At 39.5% G+C, this 22,952-nt stretch overlaps 1 protein-coding gene across 16 annotated transcripts in view; it reads right to left on the bottom strand.

Moving 5' to 3' along the window:
* PDLIM5 (PDZ and LIM domain 5) overlaps nucleotides 1-22,952 on the bottom strand; it is a 223,567-nt gene that overhangs the window by 26,160 nt on the left and 174,455 nt on the right. For all 16 annotated transcript variants that reach the window (XM_039542141.1, XM_039542137.1, XM_039542138.1 and 13 more), the window contains one exon: nucleotides 14,999-15,183. In XM_039542141.1, the coding sequence (XP_039398075.1) occupies nucleotides 14,999-15,183 (185 nt within the window). The remainder of the gene's footprint in view (nucleotides 1-14,998; nucleotides 15,184-22,952) is intronic.

The raw sequence follows: 22,952 nt of genomic DNA, 5'->3' as shown, positions 1-22,952 counted from the left end.
TTTTAATTTTTTTTCATGAACCAACATAGTGTTCTCTTTTCTTTAGTCTCAATGCACAGTAAATTATAAAGCCCACTTGTGTGGGGACTGAACTAAACTAAGTTATTTCTGGTCAAAAACAAGATCTCTGCATGTGAAAAATCTCTCAACATTGTTGGGAAAATCTATTTCAAATAAGAAAGAAGGAAAGGAGTGTTATCAGTTCTGGTAACAGCTCCTGTCTGATAATGAGCCTATGTAACAGAGCATCTTTCATATATAGGCATAAGAATTAATTTGAATGGAAGTTTAATACCAAAAAACACAACAGTGAATTGTTTTAAAGAGAGCTTGGAATTCAAAGTTCAGACTGGTGCTCTGTTCTTCAATTTATGACCGTCTGAGGGGACAGGAAAAGACAACCTAACATCAGTCTGAATTAGAAGGCCCAATTCTGCTTCAATTGAAATTAATGGCAAAACGCCTTTTCAACTTCAACAGGAGCGGATCAGGCCCTAAATGAGATTGTGGTCATGATACAAATTGAAAAATTAAAATTTAATCCCTCAGAGAATGGTGTTTACATAAACAAGTCTTGGATGCAGTAATACAAACTGCCAACATTCTCCCCAGCGAGACTCTATACGGATGCGGGGGTCCACTTCAGTAGATCTGATTGCAGGATAAGGCCTAAGAATATTTTTACAAAGAATTCCAAAGTAGTGTTTAGAAATTCCTGTCACTGTTTCAACACCTACTCTCTCTCTCTGTGAGGTTAATATTTTTATGTTATGTGCCAGCAGCAGTCCTATTTGATGATGTAAACTAGAACAGAATGAATTGCTTTCCTCATTAGAAATCATGGCAAAGCAGAAGTTTAAAGCTGTTGGTAGGTAGATTCTATATTTAAAACAATAGACAAAATACCTTTGGTTAATTTGACTCTCTAATCTCAAAGGATAACGAAAAATCCATTAAATCTACAGTTTACTTCAGAATTTTGAAACTAACTTCCAATGCTTTGAACAAGAAGTGTAACCCACTGGTGAGTGTTTGTGTTACAAATAAAAATTGTTACATCTTCCCACCTACAAAGCTGTGGCACTTAAAGCTCAAGATGTGCATCTCACACTTTTAACCCAGGAAGTCCCTGGTTCAATCGAGCAAAAGGGGAGCAATCACAAAAGCAACACCTTCCACTTTTGCCTTCTGTTTTAAAGTCTAACATTGTTTTGTGAAGTTTTTTTTTTTTTAAACTAGATAGCTTTTAGAGTAGCTATTTTTTCGTCTTCTTAAATTACACTCAAGTACTACTAGAACTAGGCTGAAGCTAGTACATTCAATACAAGCACATCCTGCAACATGATCTGGAACTGATCACCAATTTGAGCCCTATCTGTAGTTTATACAATGTATTTTATGATTTTTGTTCTGTTCACCTGCTGTCAGACATATATATCTGTCACCGTTCATACCCTCATTTCCCCCATTGAAGCAAATCAGACTGCAATGCTTTAAAGAGGAAAAAAAGAAAGCAATTGAACTGTTAGACTAGCAAAAATATGTAAGGAAAAAAAGAAAGTTTCAACAAACAAAACAGAAAACAGACCCTAACAGTGTCGGTTAAAGGAGAAATGCGCAAGTTCAACCCAATCAAAAGATTACTGAAATTTGACAGAGAGCATGACAGAGCGTTCAAGTATCTTGGGAGGTTGCTGATGTTTTGGAGGTGCACATCTTTGCTCCCAAACCTGTCAAATGAACTCTGAGTGTAGAGGGGAAACGAAACCACCCAGCTAAACTCTGGAAGCCTCTTAAGGTACTTAACTGCCCTTTCACAGGGAGTCTTAATGGCGCCCCTTAATTTTCATAAAATGGAGCAGACGGCAGCCACTCTAATATGGAGGGATAAGCCTCAGGATGTAATACTCCATCGTGATCAGAGTAGCTTGGAAGTGCTGCAAGCAAGGATCTAGGGTCTCTGAAGGGTACAAGGGAACCCGTGAGCCACATTTCAGATTTCTAAAGGCTTCACTTTGCCCTCATTGCCATTAATTAATGATACTCCTTCTAAACTATTACCGAGGGGCCGTTTTTCATTGTTGTAGCTAGCTTTTCTAAAATGAATAACACTGTGCACTATATTATTAAGTTTGGCCTTAAGTATTTACTTTCACAAAACTCTTTGGTATGGTTGGTTTAATATTTAACTAGGTTTGAAGCAAGGTAAAGAACTGCCTTTTTCTTTCTGAAAATCCCAGTGTGACTTTGCCCTGGTTATATTAACAATAGCATGTTCCAATGCTGAACACATGGATGAATACAAACACTAGTGAAAGATTTCTAAGACAAAGGGGAAAAGGCGGATATGTAGCAGTGCCAAAGTCACTTTGACAGAGGTTCTCTGGTGCATAGCAACAATACAACTGTCTGAACTGTTTAACGCTCACTTAAACATAACATCAGACTTCATGTAATAGCTATAAATAACAGTGCAGCTTTAATTGGTGGGAGCGCCAGAACTTCATTTGAAAGAGCTGTAATCCAATGATTTACATAATGCTATCAGACTACTGTATGATGAATGGAAAATATAAAGGTTCATATGCGCACTTATCTGACTCCTGTTAATATACGGTGCAGTACAAACTCTTCCAGTTCCTTTCCCTCCAAATTAAACAGATGGCCGGATGAAACAAAGGGTCTGAAAAAAACTGCTGTCAACTAGTTATGTTAAACTTATGCAATACCCTACCCTGTATGAGCCCTGCGTGAAATTGCACAGGCTAAATGGACACAACTTCAAGATAAGCAGTAGAGAAAAAAGCATTCAATAGTCCCTCTTTGGTTCATACGGAATTTGTGGACTATAATCAAAGCTAAAAAAACCCCTACTGATGAAAGGCAGAACAGGAAGGATTAAACCATTATCATTTCTTTAAATGACTGAGTATGCTGGTATGTGCACCATGAAAAATCAGAACAGGTGCAACCAAGACCTAATTTCAGGAACCTCTGCAACTTCGGGGGGTTAGTTTCCTGTGTTAGCAACTAGCCCTTAAGCTAGAAGAACTCAGATTAAATTGGCTGTAAAGTATCTTAATTAAAATGAGTATGGTGGTTTTGGCTTGGTTCAGCTTGTCTCCTTGTGATTTGTTACATCTTATACCATCACAAATTGGCACAACTGGCGTCGTTTACTGAAAAGGGTCCTGGAATGCAAGAGAGCCTGGAGAGTGACATACACCCCTGCACAACAGAGTGCAGTCCTGCTTGGCTGGAGATCCACATATTGAAACCCACAACACACTTTTCTGCAGAGGGTATTTTTTGTCGTCTTCACTGCTTTCAGTTCAGATAATTTTTACCTTAAGAATTAAATAAGAAGAGTGAATATAACCTTATGAAAAATTAACATTTTATACTTAAGCAACTGAAATACACCCTGTAACTCCTTTACATTACACTGATGTTTAAAACTGAGCAATTATAAGGCTAATATTGAGTAAATGGATCATGCTTTACATTTTCAAAGCATTCTGTACAAACACTGAGCCTGATTCTCCATTGTTCTGTACCTTGTACAGTCATTTGCATTTACATCATTACAACATGCGAGTCCTACATGTTACTGTTTTGATTTAATGTAAACAACTACACAGGGTGCCAGGGTGCCAGAATTGGGCCCATTAACTAATTAATCCTTAGCATCTCTGTGATATTATTCAAGTTTTATAAAAGCAGAGGAATGCAGAGTCTTCATCTTCAAAACTCACACATGGAAAAACGATGTTCCCAACTTGTCTGTGCAATTACAACGCTGCAAGAGCAAACAATGTGTTTGTCTGTTCAAATAGTCCGATAGATGCATCATTGTAACTGCAGGAAAGTTAAGTAAAATGGTGTGCAGGTTTTGCAATACCAAGTCATCATTACTTTGCTGCTGATCTTGTATGACTTCTGACAGAGATGGGCTCAGTTCAGTAAAGTCCATTATACCATGCATCTCCAACAAGTTTTGGGCATAACTGTGAGTTGTTCCTGTGACCCATTCCCTTTTTAATCACAAATATTCAGATTTCTAAATACAGTCTGCTTCTTACAATGTTCTCAAGAGTTACAATTTCACACTGCAAGTAAACAGTTTAATTTGAATGGCTGACATTTACAAATTACTTTACTGTGGTTTCACAATGGGTTTTGCTTGGCTAAGTCTGAGTTCACATGAGTTAACTTTTAAAAGAATAAAATTCTTGTGGCTTGCTGTCATATGACAGCATAATAATTTAGATTAACTGAAAAATTACTAAAACACAAATCTATAAACCACATTGGAAGTTCTGGTGTTTTCATTCATCAGTCATATTACTCTTTATAGATAACTGGTGAGACAAGGGTTTTATGGTTTTCACTAAAAACGGCGTGCATTATGCAATGGCTAACTTTGATTAACTTTCATTTCAGCGAAAAGGACAGGACCTTATTGGATTCAACGTCTCATTTTTACCAGATGTCAGCGTACCAACATACAAGGTTCTTCTTCGCCAATTTGTCAAGTTACACCAGTTTCCCCCCTCCCCCCAATTCAGACCACAGTTCTCACTGCACACAGACAGTCAGTCGCTCCCTTTTAATTAACAGTGCCTTTAACCATTCTGTAAAGGAAGTGAATAGAGATGAGCTGAACTGATTTCTCATTCTCAGGAGTACAGAGCCTTGAAAACAAAGGTGATGTTAATAGTGAGGCTAGGTTGAGTCTCCCAGCTTAAAGTATTTCTAAGAACTATGGGCCATCCAGTTCCCTATCAGGTCTGAAAGTTGGGAAAAAGCAAAATAAGAAAAGAATAAAAAACAGAAAAGAAGGAGAGAGAGGGAATATGTCATAGTCACTCTCTGTATTGACCTCTAGAGAAAAACCTTTCTGAAAGGATAAGCATTTTGTTGTAATGTAATAGCTCTTGATGGGCTGTTTGTAGCAGTAAAACTCAGGATCTCTGAACCCAACCCTGTGCTGTCTGAGCTAATGGCAAAACTTGCACTGACTTCAATATAGTCAGAATTTCAACCAGGTTCCTCAGTAAGAAGGCTGTAGTAGACTCAAACCTCTCCCCATGATATAACTGCCACCAGGTGGGCACAGTCAGCTTTTGTCTTGGTTATGTTGTCATATGTAGGATAGGTTTCACGTCATGGCTAGTGCCAGGTTTAAATTTTCTCACACATTGGAGGTTCTGCCTAAGGGTGCCATGGGAACAAGCAAGAAGAAAGAACAGCTATCAGTTTGGAGAATTACAGAAAGATGATGCTACAGAGAATAAATGGTAAATTTATGCCTAGCAAATCTATGAGGACAACTGCAGGGAAATAACAGAATTTTTCAGACAAAGACCTCTGGGGAACAATTTGTCTATGTTTAAAGCAAGCTTCCAAAATGCTCTCTCCATCAAACAGAGCATGTGCTTAACACATGTTGCTGGCTCAGGATTAGGCAACTGACAGTTGTAGCTATTGAAGAATATGCTGACATTCCAATCTTGCTTCTGCTGGAAAGAGATTGTGTATCTTAGTGGGATCGGGTGGAGAAATAAGATGAGAAGAAGATATAGTACAAATGGGAAAAACGAAGTTAATATACTCTGGTAGCAGTTCACTTAGTATTACTCACTTAGAAATTAGTTTGTCTTCTGAACCTTACATCACAAACCCTCCATATCTGATCCTATTACTCAGCTACAAGGTCTAGAAGACAAGAGAGCTAAATGCAATACCCTTTCCCAGATGGAAAATTGATTTTCAGGAGCTGAACCAGTCTCACTTCACTTCAGACCCCCAAAACTAAGCAGGAACCTCAGGAAACGGTACTGGAAATCCTCTTGATGGCACTTTTCCTCCTAAGTCAGCACTGCATGATGCCTCCACTCCCCAACTTCAGTGCAGGTAGCAGGGTGATCTTTCATTTTAAAAAAAAGTATATAAAACTCAAGTCCTAGCCATTTCTGACTATGAAAGATCCCACTAGATGGTCTATAAAATGGGTTTGTGCCCTGGCCAAATTCCAATTTGGGTAATTGAGGTTACAGAATAATTCTATCTTAAAATGCCCCAGCAATGTCAATTCGATACAGTATTGTTCTTCACTTCCTCTCAAGATGCTGAGGACCGTTACTGTGTGCTGTCCAACAGCTGCTACATTTCACCTAAGAAGAGACTGCATGTCAGCGGTGAACAAAAGCAATTCCTGTATATGTGCTGAGTGCATAAAGTGGTGGTGTGGTGAAGTGCTTTGGGGCTCTTTGGGAATGAATGGTGCTACATAACATTTAGCTACTGAATAGTAAAATGACACTGGAATGTAGTCATAATTCTGTCAAGAGTAATTTGTTTGCAAGAAGATTCAAATCTTGGCAAGAATTTCTTTTCTTGGCCATTGAGGAGAAAATGACAAGTTCATCAGCTAGACTTGACATCAAACCATGTTTAACATAGTAGTAGTCACATTTTCCACTCCCAGTGTGCATGTATCCCATACACATGAAACATGGAGGTTACTTACTGTAACTGGAAGTTCAAAGTGTTTGGTTCCTATCTATATTCTACATGCGGGTATGCATGAGCACCATGCACCTCAATCCAGAGATTTTAACAAGCAGTGTCCATTGGCCCACAAATGCACAGTTGATCTCTCCTCCCAAATGAGGATATAAGAGGCAGCATGGGTCGATGCCCCCTCAGTTCCTCTTCTTCCTGAGAATCCAATCAGATCTGAAGCAGAAGGGATGGAGGGCAAGTAGTGGAAAATAGAGTGGGATCGCAAATCTCAAAGAACTTCTAGTTCCAATAAGTAATCTCTGCTTCTTGAGTGCTGTTCCCTATCTGTATTTCACATATGGGTGATTGGCAAGCAGGGCTCAGACTTGAGGTGGATGCAAGGAAGCTGACAGCAAAGATGCATGCAGTATTGCAGATCCCACTGCTACATCTGCAGCAAAGGCCTGGACTAGTGTATATCGTGTAGCAAACATGCCTGTGGAGCTTAGGTGGCTGCTTTGCATATGTGCTGCATAGGGACCTCCTGCCAGGATGCTACCATGGTAGCCCGCGCTCTTGTGGACTGGGCCGTTATATCGTTGGGAGGCACAACGTGAGCTAGCCTGTAGCACTAGATAATATACACCTCTACCCTGTTATAACGCCACCCGTTATAATACGAATTTGGATATAATGCAGTAAAGCAGCGATCTGGGGGAGTGGGGCTGCACACTCTGGCAGATCAAATCAAGTTCAATATAACGCTGTTTCACCTATAACGCGCTAAGATTTTGTGGCTTCCGAGGACAGCATTTTATCGGGGTAGAAGTGTAGCTAGAAAACCACTCAGAAATCTTTTGAGAGATTATAGCTTGACCATGGTATCTCTCTGCTATTGCGATCAAGATTCTTGGAGACTTTGATGGGTTTGGGACTTTGCAAGTAAAAAGCAAGTGCACGCCAGAAACTGAGGGAGTGAAGTCTCTTCTCTTCAGAAGTAGTGTGTGGTTTTGGAAAAGTGACAGATAAGTGAATGCACAGGGTAAGGTGAAATTTGGAGATGACCCTTGTCATAAATAGTTAGTTAAGGGTTAAGTTTCCACCTATAAAGGGTTAACACGTAGTACCTGGTGAACACCTGACCTGAGGACCAATCAGGGAAGAGAATTTGAAATTCCTAGGAGGGAACTTTTTCTCTCTGTTCTTGTGTGTGCTGTTCTTAGCCGTTTGGAATTACAAGGGTCCAGATGTTCAATCAAGTCTTCTACAAGTTTCCATCTTCCTGAACTAATTTTGTCTAGTCAAGATAGTGAGTATTAGAAAGGTACTTTGTGTCCTCATCTAATAATCCTATGTTTGCAATTCTGTGTGTCTGTTATTGATTATTCTTAATTCTGCCTGTATTGTTTGTACTGAGAAGGAGAGAGGATTCTCTCCAGAACTTAGCAAGGTTATACCCTATGAGTGTCCAGCTTGGACTCATAGAGATTCTGTATTTTCTTGTTTTTCTTTTAATAAATTCTTTCTATAAAGATTTGATTAAATCCCTCTACTGTGGATACAGGGGGAGGGGGCTAAGAAACTCTCTCTCGGTGGTGAGACAAGCTTATCTCCAGGCAGAGAGGGGAGGGGGGAGGTTTCTCTCTCTGTGAGTTGATCTGTGTTTCCCCAAGGAACGTCTCTGGAAAGAGGAGGGGGGGAAAACAGGGGTGTCTCGGCCCACGTGAATCGACCAAGTGGTGGCAGCAAAAAGGAGACCTACCCTTGGATTTAGGGTGGGGGGATACATGCAGGTCCCCACATTGGAACCCAACAGCTCCAAGTGGGGGTGAGACCTATGACAACCCTGTAGAGAAGTTTAGGGTGAAGGCGAAGGCTACCTTGTCCTTCTGACATACCATAAAGAGAGGGTCTGCCATGAGGGCTCCCACTTTGCTGAACCTCCTGGCTGACGTGATGGCCACTAGAAATACCACCTTCATGGATATGTGGAAGCAGGGAAAGCTTCAATAAGGATTTGAAGGGGATTTTAATGCATGTTAGTCAGTTAGCAAGAGTCAGGCCATACTGTAACCCTAATGACGTGAGACTTGTAGGAGCAAAGATAGTGCGAGGCGACAGGACAAGAACTGTGTACAAAGTTATTACGACCTTGCAATCACTAACCAAAATGCAGGCTTGCTTTTTCTTAGGACTGAGACAAATAAGATAAGCCTTTCTGCTATGTATAAACAAAATGTAGTTGTTGCTTTTTACTGTCTGTATTATTGCTAGAAATTGTCTGTAACAAAGGTATAAAGGCTTGCTGTGATTGTTTACCAGTTGAGAGACCTGTCCAGGACTGGGGCGACCCTGTGTCCTATGACACTCTCTCCCTCCATTGTAATTACTGGAGAAATAATAAAGTATTTGATTTTGCTGCACCCAAACAAAAAGCGAGAACTGAGTTTTTCTTCGACAGATAGGTGGGACATAGAACATGTTGCTAAGGGTTCAAATGGAGGTCTAATAAGTTTTGATGGCATGAATTTAAAATCCCCAGTGGTGCTGGTTTAATGACTTGCAGAAAGGCCTCGATGGGGCGCTTCGTGATTTGTATCATAGATGGGTTGTAAAGACAAAGCACCTGTCTACTGGAGGGAGAAAGGCACTAATGGCCGTCTGCGAGGTTCACTTGTAATGAGCTGATCAAGAGACCAGATTTCCTTGGAGGCAAGAGGTAAACTAACACAATCTAGATGCTTGAAGTGACTGGGTAAGAATGACTGTGCTGTATCCAGGCAAAGAAATGCCTCTATTTAGCTACATAGCATGACCTAGTCAAATCTTTTCTATTCTGGATAAGTGTAGCCTGAATGGGAGTCGAACAAGAGTGCTCTGCTTCCGACTCCCATCCAAACACCAGGCCGTAAAGGCAAAGCAAGCCCAGGCTGGGGTGTTTGACTCTGCCCCTGTCCTACATCAGGAATTCTGAAGGGATGGAGCTTGATTTGGAGGGTGGGCTGATATTGACAGAAGCTTTGGAACCAAAACCGTAGCGCCATACTGCCTCAGACAAGAGGGACTCTGGCCTTGTCATGACTATTCTTTCTCAGGACCTGTGGAAGCAGGGGATGGGAGGAAAGACATATCTGAAACCGTTTGTCTATGGTAACAGAGTGCCGCCTTGGGAGTTGCAGCCTGTGGCTTCCCACTAGATGGTCTACAAAATGGATTTGTGCCCTGGCTAAATTCCAATTTGGGTAATTGAGGTTACTGAATAATTCTATCTTAAAATGCCCCAGCAATGTCAATTCGATATAGTATTATTCTTCACTTCCTCTCAAGATGCTGAGGAACAAAGACCAATACCCAGGGGCAGAATACATAGAGAGACCAGCAATCGAAGAAGATTCTCACCCTGCATGTCCATGTGCCCCTGAGGACATAAAGGACAGAGCAGGTCCAACTGTCCCTCACTTCCTTTGCCAATACAGAATCCTAGATGAACAAGACTCCATAGAAGGGGTGTAGGGAGTTCCAGTGTGGAAAAACTACAGTTCCTGTAGGGTAAATAACTGTTCTTTCTTCAAGTGATTGTTCATCACCAAAAATGGAAGCTGTGTAAACAAACAGTTGTCTATTTGTGTGGAGGTGAGCACTAGGACAGAAACCGCAGTACAGCCCTACCAAACAAGCATCTGATCTGAAATCTTTCACCAATGAGTAGACACTTGTGTATGTCTGGACCAAGTTCCATGTAGCTGCCCCATAGATTTCAGAAATTGGGATATTTTTCCAAACAGGACGAAGAGACTGCCTGAGCTCCAGAGGTGGCTAGGTGGTTCTAACCTGGCTAACTCGTAACACGTCTTTATTCAGGTTAGAGACCCACTTATGTAACCTCTGAGAACACAGCCTGATCCTTAACCCTCTCTGCAAAGGCCACTAATGTCAAGGTGTGTTTCTGAATGGATTTGTCCTATTGATGTAAAAAGAGACTGCATATTGTAGCATATTTGTGAAGTTTAGCTTCCTCTGAGGTTGGATGAGGCTTGATGAAAAATACCGGGAAATAATAAATTGGTTTGTGTGGAATTCTGAAACAATTAGGACGAGGCCTTTGAGCCTGTCCTTATGGAACACTGTATAAAGGGTATCCATCATGAAGAGCTGAATGGCCCCTATTCTTCGAGTCAGTGTCAATTGCCAGTAAAAAGGAAGTCTTCATAGATAAACAGTGAAAGGAACATGTTAAGAGTTAAAAAGGGTGTCCCATTAAGTCAGATAACCATATACTGAAATCCCAAGAAGGAGGGGGCTTCTTAGATTGGGGGAAACAAATGAAATGAAACCTTTGAAGAATCTAGCAACTGTAGGGTGGGGAACATATGGTCTCATCATGAACTGCAGGATGATTTGCAGATATTGTAGCTAAGCTTTCTCCCTCTGGAGCTGACAGACAGTCCCAAAAGTTGTTGTTGATGTTAGTAGGTAGTCCAGAATAGCAGAAACAAAGGGAGACAGATGACACTGTGCTGCTCACATAGAAAATAAATAGTTTCTATTTTGTTACATAGATCAGCCTGGGTATTTCTTGCACTACTGCCTGCTGGCGCCTGACTGAAGATGACCCTCCTGAGTTAGACCTATGATGGGTTTTTTGGGGTGACGGGGAAGGAGGGGAATCTTAATCTGGAGGGCTACTCTATTTGCTGCTTATTGTAGGCATACTAGAAGACATTACCCTGACTAGTGATTGATTGGTGTAGACTAAAGTTATATAACTAAAACTACCCATAATGCTCATGCTACGTATATAGGACATGCGCCCAATCACCCATGTCTGCAGCTTCTTTGGACACCACACTGAATCCTACCACTGTGTTCAGCTTTGTTACGGACACAGCATGATGTGATGTTCAACATACAATTTTAAAACTGCCCCAAATGCCACTAATACTAGAAGCTGTTGCTTGAAACAATCTTCAAATGTTACAAACCTGCTATTAATAGCAAATGAATATGGACAGACTTCTTCTACCTTTTATTTCCTAAGACAGACATCCACTTTTATGACGGGCAAATTTGCTGCTTAAAAGTATGAAATACATTTTAACACTGCTGTACGCATGCACGCATTTCATGTTAGTAAAAATGAGAACCAGCTTTCTTCTTAGAAAGACATTGAATTCCTTTCATTATGTGACAAATAAGCACCTTTGAAAATTCCACTTAGTCTAGATCTGCACCTTTAGGCTCCTAAATACCTTTATAAATCTGGCCTGAATTGTTTTTAGACTGTGAAGTGTCAGGAATTTCACTTACCAAGGACACAGAAAGCTTCAGGAATACAACCAGGAAATAGAATTAGTGACTGAATATAAAATATGCCTTGAAATGGTTCAAAGTTTTGTTATGTTTCTTAAATGCATGATTACTTTTATCCAAAAAGCTAAACTCCTGAGGAGTTATGCTTGTCAGAGAAAGGTTGCTGGTCTTAACTTCAGTGAGTAAGTTTAGGCTCAGGGAGACCTTGAAGGTTTCCATTTTGTAAAATATATGCCTGAGAAAAAGAAGAAGATCCAATCTCTGCTGTAATGCTGTTGTAACCATGCCTAGATCTCTTTCATCTGCTGGTTTTACATTACTACCTTCTTCAAAGACTTCTGGGTAACACATGCTATCTAAAACCACAGGTGAGCTTACGTCAGGTTTAAAGGGCAGATCTCAAACGAAACCTGTAATATAATCTCTGGTCAAGCTTGAGATACCTTGGCGGCTGTTAACATTTCAATCAAATCATGAAATGCAGCCTCTTCATTATTTCTTAACACAGTGACAAGTATACCTACCTATACTGCCCACCAGACTGAAACTCAGATGGTTTAAAAAAGAAAATAAAAAACATTTAGAAATGGCAGAAACTCTACTTTTCCCCCCCGCTCAGTGTTTTAACAACCATACAGCATTTTGACATAGACACTCTAAAGTACAGCAGGATAAGTAAAACATGACATAATGAAAGCCAGAAAGCCTCACCTCTCATGATACTTTTACCCCAGCCTTTGTTATATTGGAAAAGAGAGTGACCTGAGATGTAGCTCCCAAGGAAGCTGGCTATATTTAAGGCAATCTAAGCCGGTTCTCCTAAAGCAATCTACCACCAAACTCTACAGCAGGACAATAGGCTAACGGTGATTACGGTCACTGTCTGCATAGAACTTCTCTACAGTTAGCAGATCACCTTGAACTAGGATGAAGGAAGCTTTCTGTTTTGTTTTTTTACTTTATTGTCCATCGGGTTAGGTGTTGATTATTCAACCTAATGCTTTACTGCACCAGCCACTCTCTTGTGCCTGCTAGCACACAGAATGAAGTTGCTTTCATTCAAATAGAATACCTCATTTTAACAGCCTAGCTGGGATTCACATTAATACAGACTTTTGATCTGACAGAATCAGTTTGTATGGCTCTTAGAATTGTCAAATGTTAATAGGAACATTGTCAAGGCTTAATGATGTAAAACTGTAACACTTACACACGCAGCCCTCCCTCCACTATACAGATGTCTCGAAGACTTGAAATTCTTAGAAAATGCTTGAATACGAAAAAGCAAAAAACCCCATCAGAAGCCCTGAACTCATGAGCAACAAAGACAATATGCAATGGATTTCAAAAAATAAATCAGGCTGTGTTTCTGCTTTGTATCACCAACATACAATACTAATTTTTCAAGGGATACTAATCTTTGTAAATATATGAATATACTGTAAGAAAGCTGATTTAATTAATCCTTATACATCTTTCTTGCTCCATGCTTATATGGCACCCATCACGCGCCCCACCCAAATCCATCCCAAGCATTACATTTACATTAACGCTGCAGTAGTGGGATTTTGCAATGAAATTCCCATCAACATATTGAAATTGACTGTCATACTGCTGAAACGCCAAGTATTGAAATGGATCTCTGCAAGTAAAATAAACCAATCATCTTGTGGAAACAAGCACTAGTACACTGGGAAAGAATTCATAATTTAGACAAATATTTAATGTGACATGTCACTATTTAATACACACAGGTACCATATTCACAGCAATGCTTGCTACAACTGCATGATGATCTGAAGGCATAACTTTAAGAGGATATTTTTAAGACAGCTAATTTAAAGAAAAAAATTAGTAAAAATATAGACTGACTTAAATTTAAATAAACTGTAACTGTGTCAGTAATATCCTGCTGCCTTAAGAAGATCCTTACTCTGTGACAATGCTACAAATGAGGATACAAGTGACAGTGTACTGCCATCATGAGGATCTTTGGTAGTACTGCCTGTTCAAACCAGAATATATTGGCGTCTTTATTAAACAGACAATAATATGACCATATGTTCCAAAGACCCCATTATAAAACATCCAGCATTAACACCATATGTTCTCTCTCCATTTTTACATTGGGCTCATTGAGATTTATCTTCAAGCCTGTATGGATTTTTTTTCAAAAAAGGAAACTCCCTTAATAGTAAGGTAAAAAAAAAGATACTTAATGGCTCACGTTCCATCAGAAGCGCAAGAGAGAAAACCCATTTCATTCTTACAAGGAAACTGATAGTTATAATTTGATGAATAAAAACTTCCCTGGTTATTTTCAAATCAATGTTCAAGTACAGTCTGGGGCCAAAGATAATCTCAGTTTGGGAAGCAGTGTAATTAAAAAGGGTTATACTATCTCAATATAGTACACATGTCATTACCACAAAATGAAGATGAATTTTCATGTGGTATATTTCTTAGAACAAATACTTATTGCAAATAAACACCTTTTCTCCTGGATCACACCACTGTCTTGCTCTTTTGGTTTAAAAAAAGATCATGAGTGTATTCTCCATAAGAAAGCTATCTCAGCATTGGTGCACATGGATAAAATTTACTAAGCTTTCATATTGTTCTTACAGGAACCAACCTTTAAAATCTGCACTACAAAAACTAAAAAAAATTGCATATTCTCTTTTTGGTACCAAAGGTAACAAATCAGAAATACCGAACACGTAACAAGCTCCACATAATGCCGATGAATGATTTTCAAAATAAATAAAATCCAGCTGGGAGAAGGGCATAGTGGCAACATGCTACATGTATGTTTCTTCTTCACAGACAAAATATATCTTCATACACCTTACACACATCTGGGAAATGTCCACTTATAATATTTTAAATATCATTTATCTGACTTTAATAAACAAACAAACTAAGGACCTGAGGTTTCAACTTTTACTCATAAGAAGAAAATCAATTACATAGATGGGACATTCACAAAAAAAGATGATAGGGTCAGGCCCACAAGTATATTTAAAATTGAACTGACCTAAAAAGTAACAGCAATGAATATTGTTAAATAACAAAGTTGGATGTGCAATCCAAATTATTTAATCTGAATTTAAATAACTTGACTATTTTAATAAGTGTCTAAAGTTCTCTAAGTGAATAAGAAAGGCTTCTTTAAAGTTACCTGCTTGGTTTGAAGGTTGCCAACCTGAGTATTTGACAGCACTCTGAGGTCCGGTTGGTTTAAAGGCTGTAGCAGATGTGGTATTAGCTGCAGCTGGTCTGGTGTCAGTTTTGTCTGGACTTACAGGCATGCTCCTCACTGAGGCAGCAGCATAAGCAACAGGCTGTGAAGCCTCCAGGGAATCACTGTTCAGAGACAAAAAGAGTATTTCTTACCCAAACAGGAACACACATATACCGTCACTTCAGTAAGACCCAGGTGTGAAGAGTTCTCCATTCATACTAAAGCATGAGTTGCATGAGCAGTTTTATCATAATCATACTTGAAATTACTTTGTCTTATGCAAAAAGTCATAGATTGGTCCCAAATTCTACAAAATCTTGTCCTCAAGACCCCTATTAAAATCAAAACTTATTTAAAAACTAAGCCCACCTATCTTTTCTCTTCTCCGCTGTGTATAATCTCTCTTACTGAGAGTTTTGGGTTTTTTTGGACTACTGCATATTTAGAAACAAATGTTCCTGCTAAGGCCTGTTATATACTTTTTTAGAGCAATTTTCTTAAAATTTCTGCAAACAGTCAACATAAAAATCCCTTTTACAGCATCTTTTCTAAAGAGGCAGAATCCTCTACCTTAAACTCAGCATGACTTTAAGACTATTCCATTATTGACTTTTTAAATATATTAACATTTTCTTCTTGGAAGTGTCCATATGTCCATAAAAACGTCAGCACAAAAATGACTGACACATGTAAGTGATGGGCAACTACATTCCCACATCTGATTATTTTAGTATTTGAAAAGAGCTTTAGTGGTTTCATACCAGCATGTACATAATATTTTATATTGCCTTTTTAAAGAAGTTTAAAGTTGTTTCTATGTCTTAAGGTTTGTACAGTTCTGCTTTAAAAAATATATATATTTATTACCCTTTGACAATTGCCGTTAATTGGAATTCAGATGCATTGTAAGTGCCCACTAATTAAGCTACTGGAAGAAAATTCATTTCTGATTTCCACAAACTGTTTGAAAGCACAAGGATCTCAAAGATTTGTGCAGGGTTACTTGTTTTAAAAATCCTAGTATTTATCTTTGAAAAATATTTTAGTAAGAAACCTTTAAAATAACGCTGTACTTGCTAATGAAAATAATAGAATCATAGACTTTAAGGTCAGAAGGGACCATTATGATCATCTAGTCTGACCTCCTGCACAATGCAGGCCACAGAATCTCACCCACCCACTCCTGTAACAAACCTGTGTCTGAGCCATTGAAGTCCTCAAATCATGGTTTAAAGATTTCAAGATGCAGAGAACCTTCCAGCAAGTGACCCGTGCCGCACGCTGAAGAGGAAGGCGAAAACCCCCCAAGGCTTCTGCCAATCTGCCCTGGAGGAAAATTCCTTCCCAACCCCAAATATGGCGATCAGCTAAACCCTAAGCACATGGACAAGACTCACCAGCCAGACACCCAGGAAAGAATTCTCTGTAGTAACTCAAATCTCACCCCATCTAACATCCCATCACAAGCCATTGGGCATATTTACCGCTAGAAGTCAAAGACAAATTAATTGCTCAGTCTTGAAGCCAGATATGTCTTTTGTCCCAATACTCCCCTTGGAAGGCTGTTCCAGAACTTCACTCCTCTGATGGTTAGAAACCTTCATCTAATTTCAAGTCTAAACTTCTGGATAGCAAGTTTATATTCATTTGTTCTTGTGTCCACATTGGTACTGAGCTTAAATAATTCCTCTCCCTTCCTGGTATTTATTCCTCTGATATATTTAGAACGCGAAATCATATCTCCCCTCAGCCTTCTTTTGGTTAGGCTAAACAAGCCAAGCTCTTTGAGTCTCCTTTCATATGACAGATTTTCCATTCCTTGGATCATCCTAGTAGCCCTTCTCTGAACCTGTTCCAGTTTGAATTCATCCTTCTTAAACATGGGAGACCAGAACTGCACACAGTATTCCAGATGAGATCTCACCAGTGCCTTGTATAATGGTACTAACACTTCCTTATCTCTATTGGAAATATCTCGCCTGATGAATCCCAAGACTGCATTAGCTTTTTCACGGCCATATCACATTGGCGGCTCATAGTCATCCTGTGATCAACCAATACTCCGAAGTCCTTCTCCTCCTCCGTTACTTCCAACTGATGCCTCCCCAGCTTATAACAACAACAGTTCTTGTTATTAATCCCTAAATGCATGACCTTTTACTTTTCACTGTTAAATTTCATCCTATTACTATTACTTCAGTTTACAAGGTCATCCAGATCTCCCTGTATGATATTCCAGTACTTCTCTGTATTGGCAATACCTCCCAGCTGTGTGTCATCCGCAAACTTTATTAGCACATTCCCACTTTTTGTGCCAAGGTCAGTAATAAAAAGATTAAATAAGATTGATCCCAAAACCGATCCCTGAGGAACTCCACTAGTAACCTCCCTCCAGCCTGACAATTCACCTTTAAGTATGACCCACTGTAGTCTCCCCTTTAACCAGTTCCTTATCCATCTTTCAATTTTCATACTGATCCCCATCTTTTCCAATTTAGCTAATAATCAATAGGTGAGAGAGCCATGTCACAGTCTGGACCGCAGTATGCAGCAATGTGGAGATTTTGAGCAATGGTGCCATCCACAGTGTAGCCAGGATAGGCTGCTGTAAGTTAAATAGCCCCGCAGTGCTGTCCAATTATGTCAAAGAGTATCTCTAGGCCCTGCAACAACCCAGCATTGAGAGAGTACAAAGGAGGCTTAAAGCCACTCTAGCGTGCCCTTCTCCCCCCTCCCTTAAAAGTACAGCAGAGTCTCTCATCCCAAGAGCACACCACAACTATGACCTGGATTCTACAACTGATTTCTGATCCGTGTCCAACTCATTCAAGGTCCCCATCCTGATAGTTAAAACTTTTCATCATCTTGGACCATACTAACAATTCTCCATCCACTACCCTTCCCAGACCACTGGGTTCTCGTGTTTACAGTGATGTAAGATAACTCAGGAACTGGAGACAAAGGCACTTTCACTGCTCAGTCCCATGCTGTGGAAATTCCCATCAGAGAAGGTAAGCATATTCTGCAGTCTAATCATTTTTAAAGGCCAGTGGGGGTGGGGGGTGGGGGGCAATCACCCTTTATAATACCCTGTCTTTCTGTGGCAGAGAATGACAGGAGGAGAAACAGGGAATTCAGCCATACCCCAGGACAGCATGAGCATAGTCTGTATCTGCTTATATTCTTATACTGACTCTTAAATACTGTATTCCATGCATCCTAATACTATGATGAAGCACATTTTATACTTCGGTGCTAACTTTTTTGTTATTTAATCTCAGTGATCATCTGACCTTAATGCCACAATTTGGCTTTCTTTAGGAAGATTCTGTAACAGCAAAAGCAAAGTGACCTTTAAACAGCAGATTATTTTTCCAGGCGGTGTCATGGTTAAAATGATGTTACTGATTTTGATTTTCTGTTTTCATTGTATGTTTATGAGAAATTTGAAGTCCAAACGCTGATGACATGCTTGTTTATTTGGACGTTATTTGGTTTGCAATTCATTATCACAGTACATGCCTAAGGGCTGGTCTACACTGAAAACTTGTATCGGCACAGCTACGTCTCTCAGTATTGTGAAAAACCCACACCCTTGAGATGTGTAGCTATGCCTACCTAACCTCCAATGTAGACAGTGCTATGTCAACAGAAGAATTCTTCCTTCGACCTAGCTATCACCTCTCGGGGAGGTGGATTGACTACAGTGATGGAAGAACCCTTCCTGTTACTGTTGTGTTGTAAGTGTAGACAGCGCCTATGTTTTTTGGGTTTTGTGAACGTAGCCTCCCTTTCTGTATGTGTGATTACCTATTGGTGTAAATGTTATTTGAATGTCTAAGCACCAAGAAATCAAGCAGGATCTCCAAATGATACAAAGGGTGCTGCAAAAAAACTGTGGTTTCACAAAGAAAAGGGAAGTGAGGTTACGGCCCTGTTTAAAAAAAATAATAAACCAATCAAGCACTAATATAGTAATAACTTAGGCTGTGATCCAAAGCGCACTGAAATCAATGGCAGCCTTTTCATTGACTTTTATGGGTTTTGGCTCAGGCCCCTCAGATATAAGTAAACTTACTCCCACAAAGGCCTCAAAAAATGAAAGTTATTCAGCAAAGCTGACAGTAATTTGTTTTTCTGCTCCCTTGGTTCTTCCAAGTTTTTCCCACACCAGTAGTTTTAGACCACATTCATCTGGTCCTAAACACTCAGTCAATATGGAAACCAGTCTTACAAGTGCTAATGTTCCCCACAAATCCCTTTCTGATTTGAGTCCATGATTCAGTCAGAGATTGATTAATGGGGTTGTGTATTTAGGGAAGACTGAGGACCTCCCGAATGAGTGTGCTCAAAAACACATCTCCTAGACTTCCAAGTTGATTTGATATACCCACCATCACAGCCACTCAGGCAAGAGCCTCATTATATATTGAGGATTTTCTCAGGAGACTTATTTTCTTCCTCCATTAACAAAAATTGAAGCAGTTTCCTTTCCCTCCACTCCAAACACCAATCACCAACTGACAAACCACTTTTAAAGTAAAATATGTTCCCTATACAAGAGCGCATGTAAGAAAATCCTACTGAATTAACAACTTCCTTTGCACAAAGACAGCTTTGTTTTTAAAAAATTAGCAAGGTTGAGCCAGATTCTGAGAGGCTATCAGTAAGGTCCATTGACTTGCATTCATTCTAGCCAACTTGCACCATTGGAGAATCTGGCTCGAAAATCGAAAAAGCAACTTCCCAAAGTGGAAGTACCAGATGTTGAAAACATGGCAGCTTGCTGTATTATAATATCTTATTTAAAAAAAATTGTATGGGATGACAGAGGTAAACCCAGTGGACAATTGCAGTCTTTAAGGCCGCTTTCAGCTGTTGCTTTATTTGGTTGGGCCAACAATTGATTTATTTTTGTTTATATAATGATACAAGTCATCTTTAACCATACTAAACTTGAAATATGTACAGCAGTGCAATTTGGAATGCCTAAAGCACTTTGCTATTTCCATCCTAAGTTAAATATCTGCGATTGTATTGATCTGAAGCTATAGATTATGACAGCTCACTGCCTGTGACTCATTGATTCAGATAGCAGCAGCTGGCAATCTCATGATATTTTGTGTTTTTATTAAAGCTTCAGCTCCTGGAGTCCTGGGATTAAGTGAGACTCCCAGATTTCATTTAAAACCAAAAAGCAAATCAAAAGAGCCCAATACTATTTTTTTTAAAAGAAAATCTCTTGTTTTTAAGCCAGTGTTCTGATTTTTGAATGCTCAGAGTCCACAATACTGTGCTCCAGATGTAACCAAGGAAGAAACTTAACAAGAGAAAAGTTCCAAGCCAATGGTTTCAGCAGCCCTTGAGACGGAACTCTGACACCTCTTCCTGCTCCTTCTGTCTGTTCCTAACAAATGGGAGTTGAATATATTCCTTTACATACTAAGGGCTTGTCTTCACTACCAGGGTAAGTCAACCTAAGTTATGCTACTCCAGCAGCGTGGATAATGTAGCTGGAGTCGATGTAGCTTAAGTCAACTTACCCCGGTGTCTTCACTTCGCTGCATCAACAGGAGACGCTCTCCCGTCCACTTACCTTAATCTTCTCAGGGAGCTGGAGTACTGAGGTCGACCAGAGAGTGTCCTGCGGTTGACTTAGTGGGTCTTCACTAGACCCACTAAGTCGACCCCTGCTGCATCGATTGTAGCAGTGTCCATCTTCCCATAGTGAAGACCAGCCCTAAGAACTGTCAAAAATGTAATTGACAGGCTGCTGCTATCTGAGAGCCTCCATCATAAGGTTCCCCACCTACAGGCAGTATCAGAGTGGAGGAGTTAAAGCCTACCTTTCCCCATGAAGGACTTGTTGCTACTCACTGAGGGCCCCCAAAAAAGGAGATCTCAGGAAATGCTCTGTCTCTCTCTTTATCAGAGGGGTAGCCGTGTTAGTCTGGTAAAAGCAGCAAAGAGTCCTGTGGCACCTTATAGACTAACAGACGTATTGGAGCATGAACTTTCGTGGGTGAATCTGACGAAGTGGCCCACCTTGCTGTTTTTTTGTTGACATATTTCTAGGCTTCTACAGTATTATTGCTTTATATCCTGTGCCTCACGGAAATAAATTCTGTCCCTCTGCAGAATCATTTCTGCCTCCCAAATGCAAGCAACAAAGCAGTGTTGGGGCATCCTCAGAGAACTTTCTAGCAACATTTGATTTAGAAGTCTGATTTTTACACCACTCTCCTCTTTCTCCTTGTTATTTTTGTCCTATTTGAAGACTTCAAATGGGACTAAAGTTACAAGGCGAAAGAGGAGAGAGGGAGAAAACTACTACAGTGCATGACATTGTCAAAAATTGGCCATAATCGATACAAAGTTTCATTTCAGCAGTTAATACTAAGGTTACACTTGAGAATATTCTTCTAGCAATGTCAGATTTAGACGTCTGATTTGATTCCTTTAAGAATAAATTAGACTTACTATCTGTAAAAATGTCTGATCTGGAGAAAATAATACAAGAGGCAGAAAAAAGTACTAATGAAATTCAAGAAAAATTAACAGCTGTGGAGGCTAACAAAGAGAACACTAAACTGCTTATTCAGTGTACTAATTAAAAATACAAATGTACTGAGTATAGCAATGATGAAATCCATTTTTTTTAAACCAAGATTTATAACATGAGTGCCTCTGAGTTCTCCCAACAATGTTCAGGGTGAAGAGCTGTATAATTCTATGCCAAAGCCTTAAAGTTTTGCCAATTTTAATCCTTTTTAATTTTTTTTTAAATAGAGCTCCTGTTCCTTTTCAAAAAAGAAAGCTTCACATCTTTCTAGAAATAACGAAAACCACATTGGCTGGAAGAAAGATGATACTGCTTTTAAGAACTGATTTTTTTTACCTTAAGTCTATGGGAGAGATTTTCAAAAGTGCCTAGGGGATTTAGTTCACAAGTCCTATTGACTTTCTGAGACTAGTGCTCCTAAAATTCTTTAGGTATTTAATTAATAGTGAAGGAAAATAAATTAATTAAAAAAATAGGCATTCCAGGTTGGATGGGTGAACAGGCTGGTGTTCAGGGGGAAAAAAAAGGATGGTTATTATCAAGTTAAGTTCAAGATCTCTGTCCAACAGCCTGGGCACTTAAAACCAGAGATTAAGACAGAGGTTGACTCTCCACTACTCTGGCACAATGAAACTTTCTTCCATAAGGATAAAGCTCTTCTGTGCTGAGACTGTGTAATTAACTCCCACCAGGACTAAGAGTCATCACAAACCTTTCACTTGAAGTGCAAGATACACTTCTTAGACTTGTCTTCTCTATGCAAATCAGAATAGGATGTACACTGAAAACAAAACTAAATGAGCAATCAAACCACTACCAAAACAAAACACTACCCTGCATGCACAGATCTCACCTGGGGAAGAGGATGAGCAACAGAACAAAACACACCACAGATGTTAGTCATGTTGCTTAAAATACTGCTAAAAGGCACCCAGAAATTATGGTAGCTGAGAGTGATCTAAAAACCTGAATGGAACAGAATAAAATGATGATAGGTGAAGTGTGAGACAAGTACTAGTTTCTCCCAAATTGCTTTTGGATCTTTACTGTACATTAAGATTAGGAGAATGAAGACGAAACTGAACACGTGTCAGAAGTTGCTATCTAATTTAGGTGCTTAACTTAATGCTGAGAAATATGAATAAAACTAAAATGTATAGTGGACAGACTGACAAGCTTAACTGAAAAATAAAGAGAAATAAGCTCACAATGCTTATGGAATCCACTGAAGAGTGCAGGCCTGGCAGTTGGAAGTTGCATGTGCATTAGAGATACATATTTTGAAGATGATTCTTAAGTCTGATTTCTTGTTGTAAAAAGCATGAGCTG

This window comes from Mauremys reevesii, linkage group 5 (genome assembly GCF_016161935.1).
Source record: "Mauremys reevesii isolate NIE-2019 linkage group 5, ASM1616193v1, whole genome shotgun sequence".
Lineage (NCBI taxonomy): Eukaryota > Metazoa > Chordata > Testudines > Geoemydidae > Mauremys > Mauremys reevesii.
The sequence above is the reverse complement of the archived record's forward strand: the minus strand, read 5'-3'. Positions and strand labels throughout refer to the sequence as shown.